The sequence below is a fragment of the Panthera leo genome, chromosome C2 (assembly GCF_018350215.1).
Source record: "Panthera leo isolate Ple1 chromosome C2, P.leo_Ple1_pat1.1, whole genome shotgun sequence".
Classification (NCBI taxonomy): domain Eukaryota; kingdom Metazoa; phylum Chordata; class Mammalia; order Carnivora; family Felidae; genus Panthera; species Panthera leo.
Window position 1 is genome coordinate 61,761,306 of NC_056687.1, and position 18,640 is coordinate 61,779,945.

At 39.1% G+C, this 18,640-nt stretch overlaps 1 protein-coding gene across 4 annotated transcripts in view; it reads right to left on the reverse strand.

Moving 5' to 3' along the window:
• Window positions 1-18,640, reverse strand: part of LOC122229870 (limbic system associated membrane protein) — a 651,082-nt gene that overhangs the window by 13,693 nt on the left and 618,749 nt on the right. For 3 of the 4 annotated variants that reach the window (XM_042955414.1, XM_042955416.1, XM_042955417.1), the window contains exon 7: window positions 13,254-13,289. The exons of the other annotated variant lie outside the window; for it this stretch is intronic. In XM_042955414.1, the coding sequence (XP_042811348.1) occupies window positions 13,254-13,289 (36 nt within the window). The remainder of the gene's footprint in view (window positions 1-13,253; window positions 13,290-18,640) is intronic. 4 annotated transcript variants of the gene reach the window in all.

Consider the following 18,640-nt stretch of genomic DNA (forward strand, 5'->3'; position numbering starts at 1 on the left):
TATGACACATTTATTTATGCTCATCCGTCTTTGACTTTTAATTTTCAGATTTTTAAAAAGTTTATTTATTTATTTTGAGAGAAAGAAAGAGAGATCGAGCAGGGGAAGGGCAGAGACAGAAGGAGAGAGCATCCCAAGCAGTCTGTGTGCTGTCAGTGCAGAGGCCAACATAGGACTCGAACTCACATGGGGCTTGAACTCATGAACCCTGGGTTCATGAGCTGAAACCAAGAGTCTGACACCTAACCAACTGAGCCACCCAGATGCCCGTAACTTTACACCTAGCCATGTTAGACAAGCCTGCAACATTGGAAAGAGCCGATTCAGTCTCTCTAATTGGCATAGACCATGTCTTCCTTGTTTACTACTGTAGTCTCAGCTCACTATTTCTCTAGCATGGAGTAAGTGTCCAACAGATTTGCTGAATAAATGCCCATGCATAAATGAATGGATAGATGAATGAACAAATGAATGAGTGATTCAATCAATTAATACCTGAAGATCCATCCTAGCTGGGATTCTAGGTAAAGGAAGATTCTATTCTGCTTTAGGAACCATCATGCCCTAGTGGCAAGGCAAAATTATTGCTGAGAATTCAGGCATTTGAAGAGCCAGATGGGGCCAGGAGTTACTTTCATCAGTCCCCAAATTCAGGCAGGTAGAAAAATTTTTGGAGTGTTGAACTTTATTTAAGAATATCTTCCCAACTAATGAAAATTTAAATCTTGGAAGATAAAAACCCATGCTTCTTTTTTTGTCCAAAGGCCAGAAGACTTATTCTTACCTCTTACCTTCTCATCTTCCATGATGTGGTAGGATTCATTTATTCATTCTCTCTTTTTCCCTTTTTCTCTACCTTTCTTTCTCTCTCATTCTCTTCAGGAATTGAAGTCAGTGATATGAAGGTGAGAGAGATGTGTGATTGGAAACTCTAGAGTTTATACTTTGGAAAAATCCCTTATTGTCCTAGGTAATGTACAAGTCTGTGTTTATGAACAACTTTGGCATTTTTCCTTCTTTGAGTTCTATCTGGAAGAGAAGATGAGGGTACAACCAATCCATAAAGGGAAGAATTGATTTTCAGTGCTTTGACTCTCTGGACTCTTAACCACTTACCTCGAACCCGCTGCTTCTAAGCACTCATTCATTCCCAGCCATGTGTAGGATATACAGAGCTTTGGAGGTCTATGTTGTTTGTGCGGTTGTTCTAATTCCATGATTACTTGAACATAAATGGCTCACTTTTTAACCTGCCACAGCCATTTGAACAAGGAAACATTCTCTCCTCTGCTGTGCACAACTCTTTGTAGAAGGCCAGTCATCTGATATGCCTTAGGTTTTGAAAATGACGTATGAGTTTGAAGATGTAAAATGATTAATTGCCCTCCCCCACCCCTGGTTCCCCACCATTCTGGGCCATCTAGTAAGACTGTATGTTCAGGAGACAGGGAAGGTCCAAATTCAATGGGGATCTTGCCCTCCAGTTGCCTGGAGAAAGTGAGAGAGACATGGGGTTAAAATCCTTAAGGGATTTAATAAAAGAAATGAAGAAGATTCGATGCACTGTCTCATCTTCCTTCACTGATGCTGAACACCTGAAGCATAACATTTATAAGGTTCCTCGATGGGCACTTATGCTTTATGTGCTCTTTTACTTTTTGTCACTGTTTTGAAAAACAAAACCCTTATTATTATAGTGGCTTAAAAGGGGGTGTTTATTAATTCAATTTTCAAATACACTTTCAAGCTTAGACAGTTATTAATTTCTTTCTCGCAGGTTTCTCCACTCAGAGGCTTTAGGCAACAGCAGCATCTACTTGCAAGTATTATTATTATTGGGTTTTTTTTTGACTAGAAAAAGATATGTCTGTGATTTCTGTTTAGGTTGTTGGAGTTTTTGATTATTTCCCACTTACTGAATTCATGTTGTACAACCCTTCATGCCTAATACCTCTGGAGTGATGTTCTCTGAGAACCACAGCAATGATTCTGGGTGTAGTTCAGGGGGAAAGGCCAAAATAGAGAAACAGGGCTAAACCTCAACCTTAAGGCTATTCCCATTTTTTTTTATTTGTTCATTTTTTAAGTAAGCTCTACACCCAATGTGGGGCTTGAACTCATGATCCTGAGATCAAGAGTCATATACTGTACTGACTGAGCCAGCCAGGCATCCTGATTCCTGTTTTCTTAGTTCATAGGTGGACTATTATCCTAACTACTAAGAGAACATATCAAACTAGCTGGAAACTAGGGAGTTTTAGTATGTCATCAGTATTTGAGAAAGGAAGATGGCTTCCCTTAACTAGCTTCAGGCCATGAAAGGAATCCTACACTTTACTTTCAAATACTTGTGAGGGCTTTCCTCTTCACATTTGAACAGAAATGGACCTCACATGTTTCGTGCTATTTAGGAGTAAGTCGGAGCCCTAAATGTTTGAGCAGAATATTTGCCACCCTGGACATAGGGTAATAACTCCTTGTTAAATGAATACATAAACGCAAACCAAATTAAGGCTGATGTAATTTCTAATTGTATAATGTGAATAAAATATTTGAGAGTCATTTTTTATTCTCATCAATTAGTGAACAATTCTCTATAACCAAATGTTCTACAGTAAAGAGGATCAGAAATTTTTTTTTAAAGGTTATTACATTAAAAAAGACAAATTTATAAAAGGGGAATATTACTACACCAATTTAGAGAGAGAATTGGTAAGCGCTCCCATATCTGAACGGGGGGGGCTATTACTGGAAATCCTGGAGGTGACACAAAGGAAATTTCTTATAGGACGAGTCAGGGTGGACTTGGATCTGGAAGAGATGTGAGTGAGCTGGCAGCTGTGGAGACAGCCCTGGCCCTGGGCAGGAGGGCTGGTCCTGAGCCTGCCCACGCTGTGAGCTTGAGCAAGTCAAGAAACACACTCAGCCTCAGAAAGGGCAGAAAACAGAGAATGGCCTAGGTGTTTTAACTTAAACATTTTATAGTCTACTGACAGCTCACACCTCAGATGAAACATTTGCCTGTATCATATTAATGATATTATCTCTGAGGAGAGAGATATATGTGATCTTTATTTTCTTCTCTATAGTTTCATATATTTTCAAAACCTTCCATAATGAGAATGCATAACACTTATTATCAGAATAGAAAATTATTTATAAAAACAAAGAATTGCATGAAAAGAGAGACCTCGAAATCTGGGGAAAAGAAAATAATAGTTGGCTTTGGGTTGACATAACAAGGAGATTGAATTTTTTTTTCTCTTTTTTAGTTGGCTGGCATCATAGAGCAAAACCAAACAGAAAGTAAGATAGGTAATGTCTAATTTCTATAAGGAATATAGTCTTAACAACATGAAACAACAAGGCAATAAAAAATGCTTTATATGGGTTTATGAGGTCCTTCTGACTGTAGGCTTGGTATAATTGCTCTGTAGAGTAGTATAGGTGCGCGATTTGACTTTAACTGCTATGGACCCTGCTCAATGGCAATATGGATTGTTATAGAAAGTGCAGATTGGCCAAGCATTCCCACCACAAAGAGAGGGCTTCATTAAGTCTGTTATAGCAAGTCAGCTTTCTCATATCCTACAGGTTTCTTATATAGCCTGAGAAATTTAAATTTTAATAATCAATGAATTAAAATGTTAGAGAATGCCCAAGGGTCTAAGTTTAATAAAGGGGTTTCCCAGGGCCACTCCACCTAAAAAACATATGAGATTAAAAAAACTCCACAAGTAAATGTATTTGAATCAGCTGTCAGTAACGTATTGGGGCCAGACAGGCAGTTTCTGCCTTCTAGAAGAAACAACTGCTTCTGCCCTTGTATCTAGAATGCACCTGTTGTACCTGTGGGTACAATTCTGGCCTTTTGCCCTTGTTAGAATTTAAAGACCAGTCATCTCATTTAATAAAGAACTACCTCCCAACCCCAAATCTGCTTAGTTGTTGGTACAAAGTAGATTATATTTTCCATGTTTAAAAACATACGTTATATGTATATTTTAAAGCCTTTTGTGCCTTCATTTATTTGACTTGCTAAAAAGGATTAAAAGCACAGGTTTGTGTAGGTCTCTAGAGATTGTCATTCTTTCTGGTTTTCTTCCTCTCTTTTCATTTCCCAGTCCTAAATTGTGAACTGCAGATCCATTTTAGAATACATTTTAGATTTAAATTCTAAGATTCAAGACTGTCTTTAATCCATGTAATGTGTGTTTTCATTTTGTATGTTTCAAAATAAAAAAAAAACATTCAAATACCATAAAACAAAGTAACTGGCCTGCAGAATTTTAATGTTGAGATAACAAATGAATTTGTGAGGTTTTGGGACCAAAGCTCTTGGAAATAAGATAAGGGATTAAAGAACGTGGTACGCTCTGGACCTATATCCCTTGGACCTATGTCTACGGCACTAAGCATCACAGTTCAGGACTTGGTAAAGGCAGTTGTGCTTTGGACCTTTGCCAAGTGACTTTATTACTCACAGTGCCAGGATGCCTCAGTGATTCATACTCCTGCTGCGTCACTGACTCCAAATATAACATCACCACCAGGTTCTGGAGCAGATCCTTGAAAATATTGATGGCCCCTTACAACCTGACCCTTCCTACAACTAAAATTGAAATTCACCATCAAACCTCCCTGTTGAGAGGCTCAAAGTTTTCCCTAGATGTTCTGCCAAATAGGCTCTCAGTATTTTTTTTTCCCAAAAATCTCACCCAGCACAGTGCTACCTACCATACAGACAGTATACAGTATTGGTACATGTCTGTACAAATAAGCCAACAGATATTTCTTGTCTTCAAAGTATGACAGAGGTATAAATGCAAATTCCCTTGCCTTTAAACCCCACTGGTTTGTCACATGTCTTTTCTTTTTAAAACAGGCCAGAGGCAAATGAGAAGGAATAAGAAACTATTAGGGAAACGTCATTTTTCAGATTTTAAGAATTAATTAGACTTAATATTGTTTAATTCTCTCCGGATTCTAAACTTTTGTATGTACTGGAATGTTTGCTCCTCTCTTTCCTCATTTCTGCCTTTTAAACTTCACTTTCACCTGGAAGCCTTCTCTGACCAGTCCAGGCTCCCTTTTCTGTGCTCTATACAGGTATACAGGTATCCTAAACTTAGTAACCTTTCTTATGATTCCTTAACTCCTCATCCACTGTCCCATCTGGTCTGTAAGCTCTGTTAGTGCAGAGGCTGTGTCCTGCTTATTTTCCACAGTCATTCTCAAGACCAAGCTCAGAGTTTGCCCTAGTACTAGGGTAGGTTTTTTGCTTTGTTTTGTGTGAACGAATGGTGTGGTCCACATATTGTCCATTGTCAGATAAGCTGGGCCAGAAATTACTTGCACTGGCCATCAAGAATGAAGTCTCTTTCTTGTGTTCCTAATGGTTAGAAATCTCAAGAAAAAGAAAACATGAACTCTAAAAGAAACCGTAAAAAGCACAAGAAAGTGGAGAGTACATCCAAGTGGAGAACAACAAGTCACACTATTAATTGAATGACTTAGGATGGGAGGGTTGATACTCTAAGGGAAGACCAACCTCCAATGAGTGAGATTGTTCTGTTTTTTTCTTTTAGCACTGCAACACTGAGCACCTTTCAACGATGAACTTACCTGTGTTCTGGAGCTCCGGCGAGGAAAACAGAACACATCTCCCAAGTTACTTTCTAACTTGCAGTTCAACAAAGAGAACTGCAAGCTACTGCTTGATTTTTCTTTCTCTCTTTTTCTTTCTTTTGTTCTCTTTATTTTTATAGTTGTTTCTGTGCTCCAAACATCCCTTGCTTCCAAGTCATACAAACTCCACACACATAATCGAGAAAAACACTTTAGAATGGCCAAGCAACTTTCTGACAGAGAACATGGCTGGGAAGGCCTGGTGCTGTGTGGCCGAAAGAGGACTGAATGGTACACAGGATGGACAGTTAACCAGGACACAGCTATTTCATTTTTTTTTTAAACCACAGGATGCTACTCTTGCCCCAAACAATGTCTCTTAGGCAGTTAAAAAAGTCCCACTGGAACTGCAAAGTTTGGAAGGTGAGTGGTTAATTTAGAACCATTGTTACAAGTGTAGTGCAGAGAAAATAGAATGGACTGACAGCTGTGATATATAGTAAAGATACTCTGTTAGTGGTAATGCCTAGGTGTTAAAACATACATATGTGTTACAGAGATGTGGGAAGCATTTTCTTTTACAATCAGCATGGTAATAAGCAAAACAGTGCCATAAACTATGGTGGTGCTGGGCTCCCCAGGGTCCAATTAGGAAGCATGATAAATGACTTGTAAAGTCTCTCCCCCCCCACTGATTTGTGGTGGATATAAGCTGACAATTCTCAGTGGAGTCCTAGTGAGTGGTCTGCCTACTCCCATCATACATCTGGGTACATAGGAACACCTTAAATTGGAATTCCAAACTCATTATGTCATGCTGTGTTCTTACTTGGCAGGTGTGTTTCCTCACAGCAGTATACAAGGGGAGATATAAGGTGGGACCACTTAAGCTGATTTTTTCCCCCTGACTGAGGTGCTTGTTTAATTTAATACCTAAAAATGACTTGTGATGATGAAAGACCACTGTGAGGACAGAGTGACTATATACAGGAAGTTGTTACTAAGGTTAATTTGTATCTTGCCTCTTCAGAAGTAGATGCGTCCTCCAGATAGATGAGATAATGGCTTTGGTTGCATGGCTGCTAACCAGTGTTTACAAGTGAATGTTAATACTATCAAAACATTTTCTTTGGTTTTATTTGAAGGATGTCAAAGAAAAAGTATATATGTAAAGTGAGGTGACTATGGTATAAAATATAGAGAGAAAGAAAACCACGAAATACAGATAGCAGGAATACAAATTTCAGGTAAAGAAGAATGAAAGAGCCAAGGACCAGACAAAAATTCACGTTTATACTTTGGGGGGCTATCATAGGACACTTGTCAGGAGCTGAGACTCTATTGATGATTGAACTCCAGAAGGAGTATGTATTCTTTCTTTTTAAGCAGTGCCACTTCTTCCTTCAAGGACTCCTGCTCCATATAATGTCTCTGAACCTAGAGCAGAGCTCCCAGGGCAAGAACCTTCTTCCTGGCTACACCTAGAAATGCTCCTCACAACACAACGCTACCCTCCTGCTAAATGGCACGCTGATGCAGACGCCAGGGCATGCTCTGTTGGGGATGCACTCTAAAGACCAGGGAGACCTGCATCAGCATTTTCTGTCCATTCCAGATCCTGGTCTTCTCACCCTTTGGGGCATCATGCCAACATTTTCTGCTGCAAATCTCACTGAGCTCTTCTCAGGGAGCTTTATTCCTTTTAATTAAAAAGACAAGACTGTCAATTACTTAAACTTAATCCCCAAATGTAATTGTTACTTTGAAAGATTTTTTTCCCCATAAAGCTCATAGAAGAGAAATATTTCCATCAAATTAAAATTTAGTGGGAGCTGGGATTTTCAAAAAAATTTTTTCATCTTCAAATCCCTGCTGGCTCTAGAAATCTACATAGCACAGCAAAGCCTAAGTACAGGAAGATCACCAGGCAAGGCTGACTGGTGTAGGCAGAAACAGACTAGGGAAGTAGGAAAAAGCATTAGAAAAGAGTCCCAGCACTAAAATTTCTCCTACCTTTAAACTGACGCCGTAGGATTTTTAGCCATTTAGCTTGAAGCTAAATGTAAATTCTGAGACAGGTAACACTTCCAAGCCACCGTTGGACATTTAAATAATAGTGTGAATAAATTTCAGGTTTATTCTCGCTGGCAAATTTTAACAGGGAGAGAACCAGTATTGTTTAGGAAACAGAACAGAAGCAAGAACGCAGAGCTGAGAAGAATAAGGCACCGAAATGGATTCGACAAAGAGAAGCGCCTGGTACAGCTGGGTCTGAATCACTGGGTTGGCAAGAGAAGTACTGATTCTAGGTGAGGTTTCAGCACAGCTATCCCACTTGGTTCCCAGCCACTGAAGAAAATCAGCCTGTTGCTTCCAGTAAGGGAATCAGACATGGTCATCAGGTATTAGTGTCAGTTCTTAATTATCTTCGTGTGTATTAGTCAGGACCCATGATTTTGCTGTAAACTTGTGTTACCCCTTATCAAGTACTATCAGTAACAGCAAGGCCTTTTCCCCACCAGCTAATGGGAAAGGAGAGATGTATGAGATGTATTTAAAAATTAAAACCCTCCTTGGGACATGCTTGACATTTTTTACCAGAAAAAAGGATAGGTTCTTTAGAGTGATGACTTTGGATCAGTCTGACAGGTGGTAACATGCATGATGGGCGCTCACTGAAAGTTTAAGAGTGTGTGTGTGTGTGTGTGCGCGTGCATGTGCACGCATGTGTGTCAGACAATAGAGAACCGTGCAGTGTGAAGCTTCTCTAAGTGTACTATGATATTGGTGAAAAATAATAATGTTTGTTATTTGGCCTTGGGTTACTTCCATATTTAAACTTGTTAGCAGTGGGCATTTCAGAAATCTCTAGAATTTGTAATATGTCAAACTGTAATGAAGCTACAATGAACTTGTAGCTAGCTAATATCCAGGCAATCTGATACAAGTATGTCTTTAAATATCAGTACTTCTAGAAATTATAAGAAGTATGTGCATCTGAGTATGATTATTTTAAATTCAATATGCTTCCTTTCTGGGAACTTGAAGCTCCCCTTTATTTATTATTTAAAAAACCACTCTGAGCTTGTAGGCATGAAAGATATAATTTCTTTCCCATTTCACAGTTGGAAAAACTGAATTAAAGAGAACAATGCTAGTAATTATCCATGATTAATAGAGGTGTGTATGTAAATCAGCCTGAATAAGTGTGTGAAATTAGATGTGCTGATGCCAGATAGCTCTGCTCATGTTTTTTAAAGATGAATGCTTTCATATAAATCTCTGGGTGAGTTGGGCATACATCTCTGTGTTGAGTATATCTCGAAATAGACTTTGTAAAAGTGTATGGATATTAAGGTAACAGTATTATGTATTACAACCATTATAATACATATTATAATACATATAATTATTCATATAATTATAATACATGTATTATAATACATAAAATAAACTAGATGAGTGTTTAAAATTCATTAGACAGATACATACCTAATGAACACAAATGCATACATAGTGGTTATTTATAATGTACTATAGATTTATATATGTGCCTGGATGCTGTGAGGCATAGACTGGAATTTGGGTGTACTTTGATGATTAAAAATTCCGGGAGATGGTGCATGTTAGTTTTTTAGGATTGTGGGGATTAATTGAGTTAATACATGCCACAGCCCTCAGAACTCTATTGGTATATGAGAAGCCCACTTTCTATGTTAGTTGTTGTTATTATTATTATTACTAGAGATGAAACTGCTATTATAATGAAGAGCTAAAAAGAGACATTTCTCATTTATACCTGGGATAATATCCCACAGAAGATACATAAAGCTATAGGGATTGTCCAGTTATCTTTATAGCATGGTGTGGTTTTAGGATTTTTCTCCCAGTTTTCCTTCCATCCCAGTGGCATCTGATCTTGAGAACCCATTTCTGGGAGTGCCAGGTGAGGGCAGGTATGTCGCCTCCTCCTACTGGAGATGGAATCTGGCTGTTCTGATGCCAGGCCTGCCCAGAACAACACCAGTTGCCCTTCGGGAGAAAACATGCCAGGTGGACTTCAGATTTCTGCAAGCCTGGTTTGTTTGTAGGTTGGATTTTAATTTTTTTTTAAACTTTAATTTTGGGGGGTTTTGTTTTGTTTTCTGAGAAAGCTTTAGACAGCTGTATTAATCATGCAAACCCAGCCATGTGCAATGTGTTTTATCAATGGAAAAACAGGAACTGAATGGCAAGCAGCTGTGAACAAACCCAGTGCAAAGCCTGAACCTGGAAGATAATCTTGACATTTCCCAAACCCGCTAGCCACACGGGGTTAGTGAATGGAAAGGCTGTTCACTTGGGATAAATAATCAGATGGGAGGCAAGCAAGTGAGACACATTCCAGGGTTATTAATTTTTTTTTAAAGTACCAGTGATGGAAGAAGGAGGGGCTGATTGAGCCCAGAGAGTCCCACACTCAAGGGGATTCCTCGCTTGAGGGTGATAAAAGTAAAACAATGGTAGTTTGTCCTTGTCCTTTTTCTTCTTGTACTTCACTTTAACTTTCGGAAGCTGGTTTTGTCACTTTATTTTGAAACTGCAGTCCTTCTAAGTGTGAGGGCATCTCTAGGTGAGCTTCCATCTTGAGAGGTTATGCACAAGAAAGCTTATGGGGAGGAGACGAGCAGTATTATCATTTCCCAGTATTCAGAATCCTCAGGAAATGATCTGAGCCTAACAAAGTGAGAAAAGTTCCCTCAGACATTTAGAGCTGACTCTTCCCTCATTTTACAATTCAGTGGATTTTCTGCAGTGATATAGTCAGGAGTAGTTATGCAAATATATGCAATTCAGGACTCATTTCAGAATAAATAAACCTAAATTAAAATTAATGGGAAAAAACACCTATCAGAAACAGATCAAGGATGGAACACTTATTTATTTATATATATCTTTTAAATTAAGAAGCAGGGAAGCACACTGATTTTTTTGTTTTGTTTTGTTTGTGGCAGAATAGGAAAGGACATTTGAAAATTCCTGATTGGCCACAGACAATACAAATTATCCTTTGGTGTAATTCCAGTATTATTATTATCACTGCAGAAAATCAAGCAATATGATGAAGGAAACCCAAGAGAAATACATTTGATTTATTGAGCCTTGTTTTTGTTTAATCACAGCTTGAAGGGGTTTAGGACTGCATTCCTGCTGCGACTCTGATGTTTATCCCCCGTCAGCTTGATGAGCCATGTAGAGTGGGGGTGGGGGAGACCCTCCAATGAAAGACATTAACAATGAAGCAGCTAAAATTAAACATGTATTTCTGTTATTGGAAAATAGGAGAGAAAGTTCTTTTTTTTTGTGATGGGCGGACAAAAAAGGACCTTTGGAACTTTCTCATATTTTCAAAACCCCTGAAGGAAACTGATTGGTTTCATATCCTTCTGGCCATTTGTATCAACCAACTGCTAATAGATACATTAACACTTTAGGGCTGAAATGTAGGATTGTACCTAGATGATGACAATATACAGTATTTAATTAAACAAAGGTATTTTGTGTTATAGATATGACCAACCTGAGGTAGGTAGGCTTTTCATAGATATTTTGGTACTTAAGTGGCACTATAAAAAAGAGTTAAGGATCCTATACCTCAATTTTTTTTTTTCCCATGGGATACTGCATTTCACATGGGTTGCCATCTTGCCTGGGCAGAAGAGGAGAAAAGGGGCTGATTTCTACAAGTTAAAGCCCTTGTAAGAGACAGGGAACTTAAAGGGCATTATCTTTCCATACCCACCTCACACATCAGCTATCCCAAGTCTCGATGAACAGCTTTTCAATTTCTACCAGCAGAAGCCCAAAGTATTAGTAGTAAAATAAACTATATTCTCTAGAACTATTGGATCTAAAGAAGCTATCTATTGTCTATCTACAACGTAAAATCAAACTAGGGTCATTCTCCAATCAACAATTCAGTTTGTGGGAAAATATCAAGTTCAACTTGCTTCATTCCTGGCCCAAACTGTTTTTCAATATCCAACAGCTGTCTTTTGTGAATCGTGTCTGACTTTCATTTTGTTCCATGTTATATACATCATAAAGCATGATCAGATAAAATATTTGAGTCTGTGGCTGCAGAACCGCTCCTAGAGAGGATACCTAGAGGCTTAGTGACAGTTTACAAAGCTCGTCTTGGATGTAGCATGACCTCTTTGAAGATATTATCCATTGGGACAAATGTGTATGTATGTGTTTGTCACATCAAGATATTTGCAAGATGTCAACATGATAAAATGGTGTCAGTCTCTGCAGCAACACTCGAAGATAAATGTCTTAAAATAATTGTGTCATGTCAGGAATTCAAAATGGGATATTTTCCATGAACACTAAGTTTCATGTCAAGTCTAAAAAACAGGCACATTTTAAGTCTTATTTTTAGTAGTTGGGATAAGAAACAGATTTCATTAATGTTTTAAGGAAGGATTTTATTCAACAGAGTTCTTCTATAAATAGTTTGGACCCTTCTTAAAATTTAAGAGCAACTTTTTTATTAAGCTGTCTAGTTGATCCTTGAAACCCTGCAATTCTCATTGCAAATATAATTAAAATAAGTTTGCATATATGTGAATACATACATATGTAAAACATAACATTATTGACACTCTGAATATCCTCACCCAATTTTGGCCTAATTTTTAGTTTGGATGAGTGTTAATGAAACATGATCTGTCTTCAAACTTATAAAACAGCAGCTTTCTACCTTTAATTCTGAGCACATTTCTTTTATAGTGTATACAATAATCTTGTTTAATTGGATTTATTTTTTCCACATGAGGCCCCGCATGGCCTACTTTCCATTTTTTCTCAGGTCTTTGAGTGTTATTTGCAAATCACTTTTCTGGAATTTAATTTCAATGGTAGGTTGGTTTCATTTCAGATTTTTTTGTATTGTTTTAATTTTATTTGCCAATTTGCCTTTAAATAGCCTTAAGCTAGAAGGCTGGGGCTGCAACTTGCATCTAAATGTGATGTAGGAGGCAAAATTTAATTTGGGTGTGGAGAAAGTTTTATGAAAAGGAATACAGAATGACTACCTTATTTTTTCATTTGTGCTTTCTAAAATAGTTATGTTTAAAAGGAAAAGCCCCCGCACTGGCCACAATTTTAAGAAAAGTTAATGTCCTTGTAATCTGGTTGAGTTCAAACTTTGGCAGTAGTAGATAAATTCATTTTTTAAGTAATACCAATGACTTGAGATTCGGATTGTATAAGCCTCCAAATGTGTGGGTGGTCAGTTAGAGGATTCATATTTTTATGAGCTACAGAACTTAACTGGCTGTGTTCCAAATATGTGAGTTCATAGTTACCTGTAATACATATTAATTGAAGAGAGAATTGCTTTCTGAGCTTAGCATCTCCCTAGCTACTCACCTACTTAAGTCAGATAAAGAATCTGTTACATGTCTATCAACTGGTGTGGGGACAATTGATCAACTTTCTTTTGAAGGTTTAAAGAAAAAAAAAAGGTTTCTATTGTATGTGAATGTTGTGAATATGTATCCCCCTTTGTGTGTTTTGCACATTATGGATGATGGAGAATGACCCAGCAACAGAACTACAGTCATAAAAATCATACTGACCTTGAATGGGATGGGGGATTGTGGGTGAAACACGCTCTAAAGGGGAAAAAATAGTAAGCATCATGGAGAGTTTATATAGATCTATCTGTATATTTATATCTTACTCATGCTTAGCTACTCAGATAACTATAGAGCACATAAATTTCCATGCCTATAGGATAGTATCTCCTATAAAGCATTTGTCTGTTCTTCCTGCCAACACTAAATTATCAGAAAGTTATTGCTAAAATTTTAAATCCAAAGCTTTAAAAAAATTAGAGTAGGAAACGACATCTTACTGTGGTAACCCTACAAACAGGATCCTACCCTACACTGAAAAAAAACTCACTACCAAAATTACAATTTTTCTGGAGGGCTGGGTTGAAGGTATTTAAATTAGCAGTGATCACAGTCAGTCATGCATCTTCGCGTCCTGGTTCTGGTCTCTTTAACTCAGGACAGATGGACCCATGATAGCTAAGGACTCCTTTCCTCTCCCTAAGCCCTACAGCTCATATCAGCTTTAGCCAAGTATGTGGAAAATTTATTTGGGAAATACTAATTCAACTTTTCCCTCAGGTTTTTATTTCCACACTTCTAATACCAGTGCGCGAGTAATGCCAAGGAAATAAGCAAATTGGCATGGTATTATTTCATTCTGTCTTTTCTTTAATACCACTCTCTTGCAATAATACAATCTCACCTGAAATTTGATCAACCAATCAAATTTACTTGATGATACATCCCGTGGAGTAAGAAAAGTGTTCTTTTGGACACATAGGTTTGAGCTTATGTGTCCCTCACAGTCCCATCCCCAAGCTGCTGATCATAAGTTGAATGTGCTGACAGAGCTCAGGCTTTAGGCATCCTGTATTTGTCTTATCAAAACCCCAGGTTTAACTCTAAATCCTCCTCTGAGGCTCTTTCAGAAAGGTAGAATGGTGTATTAGGACTAGGATGCATTACTACTGCCCCTAAACCCTATAATGCAACATAATTAGCACACACTTTACATTCCTCCTAGCCATTTGGTTAAATAAAGACTAATGATAAATTGAAGTAAACAAAAACCAAAACCATAAAGAGAAAAGCATATGTGCATATTCAAACTTGACCTGCCTGCCATCTTGTACCATATGTCTAGAAAGAGTAGATTTTGCCTGGAATTTGGACACTCAATACATCTGGATGCCAAGAAAACCCTGACTCCTTGTAGAGTGAGCCTTTCTCTAGCTTGCCTGAAAGTTGTAACTTAAATGCCAAAGTTTGCTAAGTGCATTAAGATAGAACAGGTCAATAGTAGCGCGGCAACCAACTGTGTCTTAGTTACACAAGTGTCAAGTAGAAAAATAGTTTAAACCTCCACTGGTTATTTGGTATTAAGTTTTCAGCTTTGAAATTAAATAGCTAAACTGCTTTCCGCATTTATGTAGCAGTTGGAGACTACTGTCCCATACTATACTCTATCCACTGTACTTTATTTTTTATTATCACTATTATTATTCAGACTGTTTAAATGACTCAGCTTAATATTTTCTCATCACACTGTTCACAGCTGGGTAAATGCACTCTGCCCTCCTTTCCACAAGACCATTTGTATTGCTAAAATCATCTCACCCACCCTCCTTGGTTCCCAGCTTGTTATTATCATCTTAGCTCCACCCTGTTATCATCATCTTATCCCTATCACGCCCCATTAGTTACTCTCATTCTTGAATTCCACCCTACTGACTTATTCTTTAGATGCTTCCCAGTCCCAGCTTTTTATCCTTATTCCTCCCCCATCACTCTGCTGCATTTTATAATTTTGCCATGGTTTGTAGGCTCTTGTTCGAGTGTAAAGTGAAGCGACATCACTTAAAATGAAGAAGAAATTCTTTGACTTTTGATAATCAAAAGTAGGGGAGGACAGAAACTTTGGTGCTATGTGCTTTGTCTTTTGGTTGCTAATATTTGGGGGAGGTCAGCATCGCTAAGCAGCTATTTTGGAAGGTTTGAGGAACAGAGCCCTAAGGCTGACCCCAGAACTAGAGGCTGTGGCTCTTAGTAAGTCCCTTAACTCTGATCTTTGGTTTCTTATCTGCCAAATGTACGTGTGTGTGCATATGTGTGTGTATGTATGTGTGTGTTATTGGTTGATTCTGTTGGGACACCAATGAGAAACTGTTAAGTGGGGGCATTACACTTCACAAGGAAAACCTTTGATATAAAAGCACTTAAATGGCAAAGGCTAGAGCTGATTGTAAGGTGTATATAGAGTGGTAATTTGTTAACCCAAATATGATTTTCTTTTCTTTTCCAATGGGTATTGCAGATGTTCGGTAAACTTTCTGGAAGTCAGCATATGCCATGCCTATTCTTGAAACTAAATCTAGTCCCAGTGCCCATCTATTTCCTATAGTAGCCACAGAGAGCCCTTTTAAAGTTTGCAGCCGGTGTTTCAAACTACATGAGGGTAGTGCTCAAATGGCTGCTCACACTGTTTTATTATGTGGCATCTAGAAGTAGCTGGTTAAGAGGCTTTGCCAAATCTTAACTAACTTCATCAAGTGGTATATATTTAAACTCCAGGCCCCCAAGATAACAACTTAAAATGGTTTCTAAACAAGCGGGGGAGGCGCTCATTTTAAGGGCTCTCTCCAGTGCTGGGTTGCTTAGGTAATACTTGAGATTTAATCAAGTATAGGTTTACAAGTTAATTATCTTTTAAAATAAAAAGAGAATTTGAAAACCTCCTACACACTGATGTGGTATGGCTCAATGTAGATTTCTTTGCATTTTTAATTTTTTTTTTTGTACTTAATAGCTTCAATACTTTACCAATCGATACATTTCTCTAAAATAGAAGGTAATTGATCAGTACAGTAGGAGTATTCTTTAACATGTGGGAATATTCCTAGGGTCAAAAGCTGACCACGAGGCTGGAATATGAGTTAGGAATCTCACTGTGACAAAGATTAACCAATGATCTAACTACTCCAGTGGACCCATTCCATGGGGGTCAATGGAAATGGAAATGAGAGGTGGCAGAAACAGTGAGGTGGGAAGGGATATGACAATATCTAGTCATGGAGAGACCTCATTAAGTGAAAAAAGGAGAAAGAAATTAGATGTCTCCTCACTTCCAGACTACAAAAGATACATCTCCTAACATTTTCTCCACATACACCAATCTAGGTAACACATTGATCTAGAGCCTGGATTTGAGAGTTAAATGAGATCATGTATGTTAAGGGTTTAGCACATGTTCAGAGTACCTTGTTAAGCATTCACTTCATCAGAAGTGATGACATTAAAATCATCACCCCATCCTCCCTCCCCATCCATTGCTTTAAAAGTAACTCAACATAAACACGGAAACAAGATAGGTTTCCCTTGTGGGTACATTGTAGTCATCAGTGTGGAAATACAGAATCTGCTATGTTACATATGCTGACAACGGACCTTCTCTTGGCATCAATAGAAGCCAAAGTCTTCCTCTAGGCGCTGCATGTCCCCATAGCTGACGAGGACTAAGGGGCTGAATCTTTGCCTGTACACACTGTCCCATGGGATGAATGTGTTCAGAAAAAAATATACAATGTAACGCTTTGCCCAGGATGAAGAAAAACATCTAAGCTTGGATATAATATAGGCTGAGGTGGTACAGATCCTTGACAAACAATGCTAGAATGTGTGGAGAACAGAACAAATGAGAAAAGAATGCTTCCACTAGCTTAGGAAAAAATTACTAGGCATACAATGTATTCTTGCACTTTCCTTCAATTATTTTGACCCCCTTGGAGATCAATATTTGAATAGAGTGGAGAAGTATATGTACGCATGTGGTGGAGGACAAGATGGATCAGTGACCGCAAATTGACACTGCGCAAAGAGTCAGCACGTGTCACTGTGGTGGACACTGAAAATGTGCTGACGCACCAATGAAGACAGATCATCGCGAACTCTTCAGGGGCTCCAGTTCTACGTGCTGCCTCTTGCTGGCGGGCAGTAGCTCACCACCTGCCTGGTCTGCTCTGGACTGGCTGGTCAGCACAGCACCCCGCTGCCCACACAGTGCTCTCTGTCAGGGTTGCGGCAGCCGCCCCCCCTCCCCTCCCAGGCCTCGCTCCCCTCCTCCCCTCCCAGGCCTCGCCCCCCTCCTGACCCTGTTCCGTGCAAAAGTGCCGCTGCCAGCGGAGTCTTCCTTCTACCCATTAAACCCATCTACTTTGAGTCTAAGTAATGAGCAATCTGTTCACATAGGTACTTTCTTTTTTTTTTTTTTTTTCCCCTTTCCCCACCTCCTCCCTCTCTCTCTCTTGCCTGTGTGAAGTAGGTTGCGGTACAGCTGTATTCCCAAGGAATGAAGGATGTAGCAATGCGCCTCCCAAAACTAAATGGTCATGGAGGGGTGGCCGAGGCAGAAGTGCCCTTCCCGTATGTAAAAAGCACAGCTTCCCCTTTGGAATGTCCACACTTAGGGGCGCCTGGGTGGCTCAGCCGGTTAAGCATTCGACTTCCGTTCAGATCATGATCTCCTGGCTCATGGCTCCTGAGTTCGAGCCCCCCACGGGGCTCTGTGTCTGTGCTGACGGCGCTGAGCCTGGAGCCTGCTTCGAATTCCGTGTCTCCCTCTCTCTCTTCCTCTCCCCTGCTTGAGCTTTCTCTCTCTCTCTCTCTCTCTCTCAACTCTCTCTTTCTCTCTCTCTCAAAAATAAAATGAACATTAAAACAAACCCGAAATGTCCACATTTAGGCCTTGGGTCTAAGAAAGCGGGCAGTAGGTTCACTAATTTTTAGCATTATGCCTCCTAACTTCCCCATTAGGTGGGAGATCAGCTCTGAACTCCACGCTGATGCACATGCTGCTAAATGCAGAGCTAGTGCCTGGGAGGGGGGGCGGGGTGCGGTGTTCTGTGGAGGGCAGTGTGGGCCCGCGGGGAAGTAGAGCCCCGTTAATCACTGTGCTGTGCACTTCTCAAACGTGTAATTGAAAGTGACTTCTGTGAAGTCATCGGGACAATATGATTATGATACACATGCATAATTAGGCGATTCCAGCTTACAAACAGAAATTCTCTAAGATTCTTGTCTTGGCATTTCTTAATTTTACTGGGTTGAGTCCTTTAAATGGACTTTGATGCATAGGGCAAGGGTATGAAAGGCCTTGAGGTTACCATGGGCACCAGCAGACAAGCAGTATCTCCATTATCTCTGACCTAGTCCATGCCTCCTGGAGTATTCCACCCTTCCATCCTCTTTACCCTCCTCTCTCTCAGTCAGTAGGTGTCATTTTATTTATCATTTGAAATATATCATTAGCACATTTCTTCCTCTGGATGGGATACAACGAGAAGATGCTTTAATGCAAATTATAGTTCCTTACTTTCTCTAACTAATCCAGTTGTCCCACTTTCTCTTTTCGA